Here is a 9,100-nt window from a genome sequence, read left to right as displayed (position 1 = left end):
TGGGAGTGGGGATGGTAATCTGTTTATACCTGCTCTCCTTTGACCCTGATGCACACTGAAGTCGGAATACCAATGGTCTAGGAGATTAATGACTAGCTCTAAACTAGTTCTTCCTTGGTTTGATTTTCTGGAAGAGCTCCGTTTTACACCTCATGAGCTTGTAAATATGTCGGCTAAGCCTGAGATATTTATTTTTGTAGGTTCTGCTTGAGTTGCTAACCAACTTGGAAATTCTACTGAAATGTTCTATTCAGAAGATGGAAGAGCTGAAGAAGATTACAAGTTGGAAGGAGGGGAGGCCAATAGGAGATGAACTAGTCTAAAGAAATTACTTGTCAAATGAGGAGCTGAGGAGACTAGTAGTGCAATCTGGTTTTATTAACACATTTGGTCTGAGCAACTCATCTCCATTTCCTAATGGCCAGGTAGGACATGAACAAGGCTCCAACGATTAAGACTCCAGATAGGCCAGCCACCCAGAAAGCTTGAGAGTCTACAGGAGACCCTGCAGGATGGAAACGTAGGTTAGTATGCTGAAGCCGAGTGATATTACATCTTAATAAAGACTGCTAGTCTTGAGCTATAGGGGGAAAATAGCTAGGTAATTCCTTTTGAGGTTCATATTGATTAAACCAGTAAGAATTAAGAAGTAGGGATGCGCAAGTAGTTTTGGTTTGACCAGTGGTTCAGATATCATTCTCCTTCCACTCACTTGAGTATTTGTGGAGCTTTTCTGAAGAGTCTTGAATGGCTTGGAGTAGAATCAAGGGACCCTTGCTAGAAATGCTAGCAGTGTTGTTCTGAAAATGGATGTCAGAGCTTCTTCTTCCTGTTGGAGAGATGAGTTAAGGATTTGTTAGTTTTGTACATGTGAGTGGTTGTGGAGTACTAAAACAGGGCTAGGTCCCTTGTCAGATAGCTCTGCTCCATTAAGTTTTTCTCCAGGAAAAACCTTAATGCATTAGACACAAAGTCTCAGACTTGCTCATTTGTATTAACGCTAGCGGTTTGAGAAATTATGATTTTAGACTATCCCCAAACTGTCATCCTTCCTAAATACAGGTACTTGAATAGTAATGTCTTAATACTGAGACCCTATGATATAAAGGTACCTGGTAATAGTAACAGCAAAGCTCTGTTTGAATCCTATTTCTATTGCTAATTGTAGGGTCTCTATACTTCTCAAAATTTTATGTGTATATATAATCATTGCAGTTAGATGTTGAGTATTTAGTTTACTAAATGACTGTTTTGAAAAGTAGTATGAGGTCTTTTCTACCAGAACAGGCTTAAACCTTCAGGGGTCACGCTGGGCTGTGCTTAGTCGCTCAGTCGTGTCCAGCTCATTGTGACCCCCATGTAGTCCACCAGGCTCCTGTGTCCATGTGGATTCTCCAGGCTAGAATACTGGAGTGGTTTGCTAAGACCTCCTCCAGGGTATCTTCCCAACCCAGGGATCATTAAGAGTCATGACTCCCAATTAATTCAGGAGCCAGGTAAGTGTTGTGGGATCAGGTGGAATATGACTGTATGAGCACAGGGCCTGACCAATTAACACATACAAAGTCTGCAATCCTATGCCATCTATAAGTCTTGAGGCCATGTTGCCAGACCTGCCATCTAAGTATAAAAGTCTACATTTATATCTGATACCACAGAAGTGTTTTATTAGATTGTAGGCTGTGAACGCACTTGACTCCCTGCTAAGTAAAAATTTATAAGGGGGAAAAACTAAGCTGAAAATATAAGCTATTAATCCTGAAATATTTAGAAGGCCTGGAATTCTAGAAGACTAGTTGTATTTCTATTCTATTGCATCGTGAAAGTACTTAAAGAAGCCTCGTTAATTAGATGAATCTTCAGTTTGATTCATGTGCCACAGACAAAGGTTAGCACTGGATTCCAAATAACACTTCAGTTTGGGCTCTGGCATAGATAGGTTGGATACTCACGTCTGGCAGGACAGGGTGTCACACAGGATGGTGTCCCGGCAGGCTGGCAGATCGATGCACTGCAGTGCAGATAAACCTGGGAGCCAAGAGAATTGGGATCATGGTCTAGCACATCCTAAGTCTTCAAACCTGCTTTATCTACCCCAGGAAGAAGTCAAAGAATTATCAGAAAATTCATAAACCAAACTGACATCACAGAAGCACTAAGATACCAGACCTTGGCTGACTCATGTCACACATGCCACAGGCATCCCTTGATGGCTCTGAGGCAATACCAAAAGCCAGTGTTACAGGGCCACCTCAGCTGAAAAGTGGCACCGTGTGGAAACACTGAGCTGGGGGGGGGTTTAGAGCCCAGCTGAAGAGCACAGGAGGCAGCAACATACCGGTCCCTTGAGGGCCTGCTTTGCCACCGAGTCCACAAAACTGAAGGTGGAAATGCTGAAGCGCTGGTAGTGAGAAGGAAACAGCAGGTCTGAGGCTTCCCAGACAGGGATCAGTTTTGTCTGATAGTTGTCTCCTGTGTAGGGGCACCTAAGCAAGGATATCCAGCAGTCAAGATGGGCTTGGAGGGACTGTAACACAGGTGAAGGAAAGACACTCACCCATTCACCAGCAAGGGCCACTGGGGCTGGAGCAGGGCATCTGTGCTGGGTGTCGCCCAACACTGGTCCAGGCGCAGCTCGAGACTGGGGTCTGTCCTCTGATGGATAGAGACTTCCACATAGATGGGATCCCGAAGCAGCTTCACCACTGGGTAGTCACTAGCCATGTAGTAGGAGCGATAGCGTTTATCTGCAACAGGCCAAAACAAGTTGAAGCAGTAAAGAGCTTGGAACCTCTAGGTGGCTTGGATTAAACCATCACCCACATAAACTGCCTTTGAAAGGAATAATATCTTGTTACCAAGTTAGGGTCTTTCTGCCCAGAAGACTTAAAACTAGAGGCCAGATAGTCTACCCAAGAGGGTCTTACCTTTGGCAATCTTAAGTTCCAGAGTGAGGTTTCCAGGCTGGGTCTCAGGAAGGGGTGGTGGGAGAGTAAGAACCTGGACATTAACTGGGAGAGCACTGCTACTTGCAGAGTAGCTACAACGGACTTGGAGCCTGCAGAAAAATAAAGACTTTAGCTACTATCTTCAGTGGGTAGACTATGTCATCTCTTTAAGGTTTGGAGGAACCATTTTTAAGTATCAGGTGTTAGAACAAGTTTATAAACAAGCAGAGTTTGGTTCTGGCCTTGTAAAAGCTATCATTGGGGAGACCAACAGGTAAACAAGATCCATGTTAGAGAGTTTGATATAACACTGAGCCACCAGGGAAGCACAGACTATTACATACTGAATTGATAAACAAAGACCTACTGTATAGGACAGGAGTCTATTCAATATCCTGTCATAAACCATAATGGCAATATGAAAAAGGTGTGTAACTGAAGTCACTTTGTACAGCAGAAGTTAACATTATAAATCAATTATACTTCAGTAGATTTTAAGAGATAGATATGGTTCTATGAGAAACAGGTGTGTTCTCTGGAGGTGATAGTCAGGGAAGATGTTGCAGGTAATTTGATAAGGGAAAATGAAAAGCAGTAACAGGTAGAGGAGAGAAGGGTAATGCATGGAAGCAAGAAGTCTGAGGTCCATTAAATACTCTATGGAAGCACAATCTGGGGTTAGGGAACGTTTAGGGAAGGATTGAGAACATTGGGAAAGTTTTGGCTCAAAAGTAGCAGTGGTTTCATGGAGGACCCTGCAAGTTATGTTCATAATGAAGTTTAAACTCTGGAAGACAAAAGATAAAACTTTAAGTATACTAGCTAAGGTTTTTAAAAAGATTCATTTTACTACAGCTTAGATATTGAAGGTAGAAGGAAGAGACTAGAGTGAGAAACAAAGATCCAGTGAAACGAAATTGAAGTCAGGTCGAGTCTGAGGCTTAGATCAAGTTGGTGGTAATAATGCAGGGCAAATAATGGTCTGAGATTGGAGAGTCAAGGCAAAAGAGATTCTGCCATCATGCGGAAGAAGATGGTTGTTTATGGTCATTTATGAATGTTTTCTCTAGAACTCCTGTTTATGGAAGGAAATTCAGGCATTCTGGTCAAGCAAGGTCAGGTTAACTAAGACCTTTACCTGAAGATACTGTCTCGGGTAATAGAACCACGGCTCCAAGTTCTCACATCCCGAGCTGCAACTATCTCATTTTCATATACTGCCTGCTTCCCAGTCATCTGTAAGGGCAGGTAAAGAATTCCTGTCACTCCTGCAAGCCAGATGCTGCTTCACGCAATTTTGCTTTCATCCAGCACTCAGAAAGGATGCCCATTGACTAGCAGGGAAATTATCACTTCACCTTACTTTCAGGGCAAAGGAACAGGAAGGGGCTTTGAGTAATGAGGAAACCAGAAATACCACTTATCTCAGCTGATTTTCCTGGTCCTTTCCCAGGGCAGTGTGGTGGGAGGAACCTGTTATTTGTTCTTCTACACCTTGGTAATGGGGACTAGCTCCTCACTAGTGGGCAGGTGGGATGACAGCCAAGTATCCAGCAGAGGTTTCTGCTTTCTCACTAGTGAAGGCCCCTCTGTCTTAGAGACCATCCTACATGACAAGCAGTAAGTCAGGTACATTTTTCACAGCTAAGGTAGTCCAGTTCTCCCCCAGTCACTAGGGCATTCCTGACCAACTTAAGCAGAGCCCAAGGTCAGTTCTTCTCACCTGTTTTGTAGTACCACAGGTAGTAAATGGAAACCGGAACAGAACAAAAGTGTGTGTTGCCATCACAGGTTTACATTCACTGTCATTCCTGAAGGCCAAGTGTAGAGAATTCAAGAGCAGCGGGGGCGAGGTCACATTCCGGGACACGGCAATAGAGAAGTGGCCATCTTGGGTACAGTGTGAGGTCACTGAAACACCAGAGCAACTGTGCTGAAGGCAGGTCACCTCAAGTGATTGATGCAGCCAGACAAGAGTCTAAAAATTATGGTTTCATTACTTTAAATTCCCCACCCTCCTCTTCTCCCACTAGAAAAGCTGGCATTCCAGCTAATGACCTTGAGGCAGGTTCAGCCATCCAGAGTTTAACTGGGGCTTTGGATGGGCACTTGGGTTTGAATCTTGCCTCCACTACTTACTGTGTATTTAACCTCCTTGTATCAGCTTCACCTGTAGAAAGATAGCCATACCTGCTGTTTTCACTCATCACCTAGGATTAAGAGCTTAGAATTATGTAGCATCTTGTTTCATGAAGGTCATTTTTACATGAGAAAGACTTGGAGCATGATTTGGGACAGTGTTCTTTTGAAATAAGGCTCATCTTCTGAAGTAAACTGAAGTAAAGCTCTTTATACACACAATCAGCCGCCAGATTGGCTATTTCTTGAAACTGGTTAAGTTTCTATCAATTAGCATCCTGCACATAGACTTAGCTTCCTGAGTTCATTGAATGTTATTTGCTTTCTGTTGGGTTCTAGGAGAATATGCAATGGAAGACTATAGTAAGCTGTGTCACTGAAGGTCAAGTGTCCTAAGGAGGTATTTATTATCTTATACATTAACCTTTGGTCATCTTTCAGTATTTGCCTTCTGGATGGGGGGTGAAGGAGAAAACCCTCCTTTGGGTTTAGTTAATGGTAATCGCAGGTACTCTTCAGCTGATTTAAAAAATATAGCGACTCACCTGTGTTTCCGTAGTAACAGGAAATGACCTCTTCAGAGTTGTAGCAGCAGCCTAGCTGTTCGCAGTCTCCTTGAGTAGTGGGTGAAGGAGCACACGGCAGTCTGTCCCACACTGGGACAGAGTCACAAAAGCCAGCATTTGGGACATCTAGGATAGCTATTGAAGAGTAACTTGAACTAGGTAACAAAGTCTAGTCTTCAAGAGATATTTTCATTAAGAAACATTAAGTTCCCATAGATAGCCATGAGATTGGAAGAGATATTTACATACTAGAAATTAAGTCTGGATTATAAAGTTCACCATTTGGTTACCTTCTAAGAGTGCCCTGAAATGAGTACTCTTGGGAAGAGGAAATACGAACAAGATTGGTAGAAGCAGTGAGACTTTACTGAAGAATTCTTCCTTCTGTTCTTTCAAAAGTACTTAAATCTTAGTGTACTCTAAATTACCATCATTTTGGAATGCAGTTCAGTAAGCGGGGAGCAGGGCCTATGATTGTGTATTTTATCAGTATTGCTCCACTGGGCTAACACATAACAATGGAGATGTGAAGAATTGTAGGTTCAAGTCTTGGGACCTCTCTGGAGTCCAGTGGTTAAGACTGTGTGCTTCTACTGCAGGGGTTTTGGGTTTGATCTCTGGTTGGAACCTAAGATCTCACATGCTTCACAGTATGGTTTAAAGTTTAAGAACAGAAGTTTGACTCTTTATGACTGACGTAGGGCTCTTGGGGGGCAAGGCAAGATTCACTGGAGTTGAGCTGGCATTGTACCTTCCTGTTAATCACCCAGTTAAATACCAAGCTAAGCAGTCGAGTAGCCCCAGCTGAAGGGACTGAGCCCTATTCTCAACGCAGTCTGCTTCTTGAAGGTGTTTGCTGAGTCTCATTGATAACTTCAGCTTCCTTCTGGACCCTTCGAGAGGGAGATCTCTGGTCCTGGGATAACTCTTGGTTGAATCTCAGCTCTGCCACCTACCAGTCAGCGGTGCTTGGAAAGCTCCCTGCTGGGGCTAGCAATAGTGCTGGGTTGGGATTACAGGTAACTTGTGAAGTACCCCTCACAGTTCTTGAGCCCTGAGTAATCGCTCAGGTGGTATTTATCCTAGGGTTGCCTGTAAAGAGCTGGAACACAGTTCTCGATGGGTGCCTGGTATCACTGCACAGAATGGGTAAAAGATACCCAAGGACACATTTCAGGCAGCTCCACACCACCAAGAACCTGGAAGTATCCAGCCCTTACCTGGGAGATTCACAGGACACTTGAATAGCTTTGTCTCCATAACCGTTCCAGGTCCACTCACACCTGCTCTTTCAATTCCAACAGTCATGATGTAGTAGGAGTCCTGGAGAGACAGGCCCAAGGAGTCAGCCTGGATGGTGGCACAGACATCTCGGCCTTCCTAAGGACAGGTCATACTTACCCACTCAGTGACATAGCAGCCACTGTAGGAGGCTTCCACCACCAGGGAGCTGCCAGGGCCCTCACTGACCCAGGTGCCACAGTCAGAGTCATTCTGCAGGCTGTGTGGCAGCCCATGGTTATCTAGGAGTGGGGATGGGGGAGAAAACACATATGGTCAGTCATCCCCATCACCAGTGTTGGGAAGGGACAGCCAGCTTTGCCTTAGACTCAAGAGCAGCTGCCAAGAAAGGAGAAACAACAGGGAAATCAGGTTTAGAGGTGAAGTTATGCTTCAGATTACTTCTATAGAGAAGTAGCAGAGTTTAGCAAAGGTGGGGAGGCATTCGGACAGAAAGCAGAGGCCAATTTTACACAGTAGAGGAGACATGCCATTGCCTAGCTCAGCCTTCAGACTTACCCCATGCTACCAGTGCAGGAGGAGTCTCCATCTCCTGACTGAGAAGGTTTATGGTGAACTGAAAGCTCCTTAGCCCACAGCGTAGTTCGTCAGGATACTCAGGGACCTCGGACTCATACTGGCTATTCAGACCAAGAGACAAGAGAAAACAGAGCCAGACAAATTGCAGCAGCAGCCACATGGTGCTGCTAGGAGTCTTACTGACTACTCTTCTGGTCCTACACTTCCTTTCCCAAGAGCCTGTGCTCCCTATGCCCCTTAAATACAGAGAGAAAGCTAGTTTCAGGTGCACATCTGTGTAGTATGCAGGTGGGACTCCTTTGGAAAGGGTGATTCCTCCAGCATCACTCACTTTAGGCCGCAGTCTTCAGCTGCACCACTTTAATATTGAAATCAGGCAGTCTTCAGAGCCCAGGAACAATGTGGTGCTTTTTAGCTAAAATAGGTTTCCTCACAGTTGCTCACTGTAGCGCTTATCTTACTAGTTTAATGACCTTCCTTTAGAATCTTGCATCTTTGGGTATAGCTCTGACAATTACAAGTTGTATGAACTGGTGAATCACTACCTCTCAGAAACTCAGTCTTCTCATCTGTAAATTAGGAATATCTCCCAGCAGGAGAGGGCATCACAGGTGTTGCAGTGATAAAGGATTCGCCTACCAATGCAGGAGACACAGGAAATGTAGGTTAGATCCCTGGGTCGGGAAGATCCCCTGGAATAGGAAATAGCAACCGCTCCAGTATTTTGGCCTGGAAAACTCCACAGACAAGGGAGGCTGGCGGGCTACAGTCCATGGGGTCATAAAGAACCAGACACAACTGACTGAGTGCTCATACACCTGGCAGGAATGTTCGTCTGATTGTATTCAGCCTAATATTTATCATGTGAACAATTTTCCCAAGTTGACTAAGAATCTTAATCAAAGCATCGAGGACTTATAACCAGGTATCTCTAATTCTCTTCAACTCATCAGAAAAGACCCTGATACTAGGAAAGATTGAAGGCAGGAGAAGGGGACGGCAGAAGATGAGATGGTTGGATGGCATCACCAACTCTGAGTTTGAGCAAATTCTGGGAGATGGTGAAGGACAAGGAAGCCTGGTGTGCTGCAGTCCATGGGTTACAAAGAGCTGGACACAACTGAGCAACTTAACAACAACAGCAATAAAAGAGAACAAATAAGCACGTGTCTTCCCAGTGAAACTGCATGACTCATTTAACCACAGGGTGACAAACAACACTGAGGGAATGCTGGCCTCTGCCCTCAGGGATGGGACCTGACTTTCCAACATCTGGATTGGGTTTGGCCACTAGTCCATCACATCCCATTTACTTGCTCACAGGACTTACCACATTGGATTTTAATGGCCTCTTATTGACTCAGTGTCCCTATTAGAAGCACTTGAGGGCAGGGACTGTGTTTTATTTTTCACTGCATCCTGAACACATTAGACTGTGTGTCCTCAGTGTTCCCTGAGGAAAGAATGGATCAATGAACATGCTTTCATTAGTAGCCATGTCCTAAGGCTAGCTCCCTTGAAAATGTGGTTTCCCAACCTCATTGGTATAGATTCACTTTGTGACAGTCTCAAACTCATAACAATCTTTAGGTGTTCTTTCTTCAAGTCATTATACATGTGATTCTA

The 9,100-nt window shown here is 44.4% G+C and overlaps 1 protein-coding gene across 1 annotated transcript; it reads right to left on the bottom strand.

The window, feature by feature from the left end:
* Positions 1-401: 401 nt before the first annotated feature.
* On the bottom strand, positions 402-7,634 carry ZP4 (zona pellucida glycoprotein 4). Its single transcript, XM_052641170.1, has 12 exons — positions 7,454-7,634; positions 7,055-7,176; positions 6,874-6,976; positions 5,633-5,779; positions 4,672-4,859; positions 4,087-4,184; positions 2,928-3,058; positions 2,558-2,747; positions 2,339-2,486; positions 1,953-2,028; positions 713-829; positions 402-505 (listed from the first exon to the last, which is right to left on the bottom strand). The coding sequence occupies exons 1-12, from the start codon at positions 7,632-7,634 to the stop codon at positions 402-404; spliced, it is 1,605 nt and encodes a 534-aa protein (XP_052497130.1).
* Positions 7,635-9,100: the final 1,466 nt, after the last annotated feature.

This window comes from Budorcas taxicolor, chromosome 5 (assembly GCF_023091745.1).
Source record: "Budorcas taxicolor isolate Tak-1 chromosome 5, Takin1.1, whole genome shotgun sequence".
Taxonomy (NCBI): domain Eukaryota; kingdom Metazoa; phylum Chordata; class Mammalia; order Artiodactyla; family Bovidae; genus Budorcas; species Budorcas taxicolor.
This window is presented reverse-complemented; position numbering and strand designations above follow the sequence as displayed.

Excerpts from the sequence above, each read along its gene's own strand:
- ZP4 (XM_052641170.1), bottom strand. The coding sequence starts at position 7,634 with ATGTGGCTGCTGCTGCAATTTGTCTGGCTCTGTTTTCTCTTGTCTCTT. Across the intron at positions 4,185-4,671 it reads CCTGTGGTACTACAAAACAG|ATGACTGGGAAGCAGGCAGT; the intron begins GTGAGAAGAACT and ends CTGCCCTTACAG. Across the intron at positions 3,059-4,086 it reads ACCCGAGACAGTATCTTCAG|GCTCCAAGTCCGTTGTAGCT; the intron begins GTAAAGGTCTTA and ends ATTTTTCTGCAG.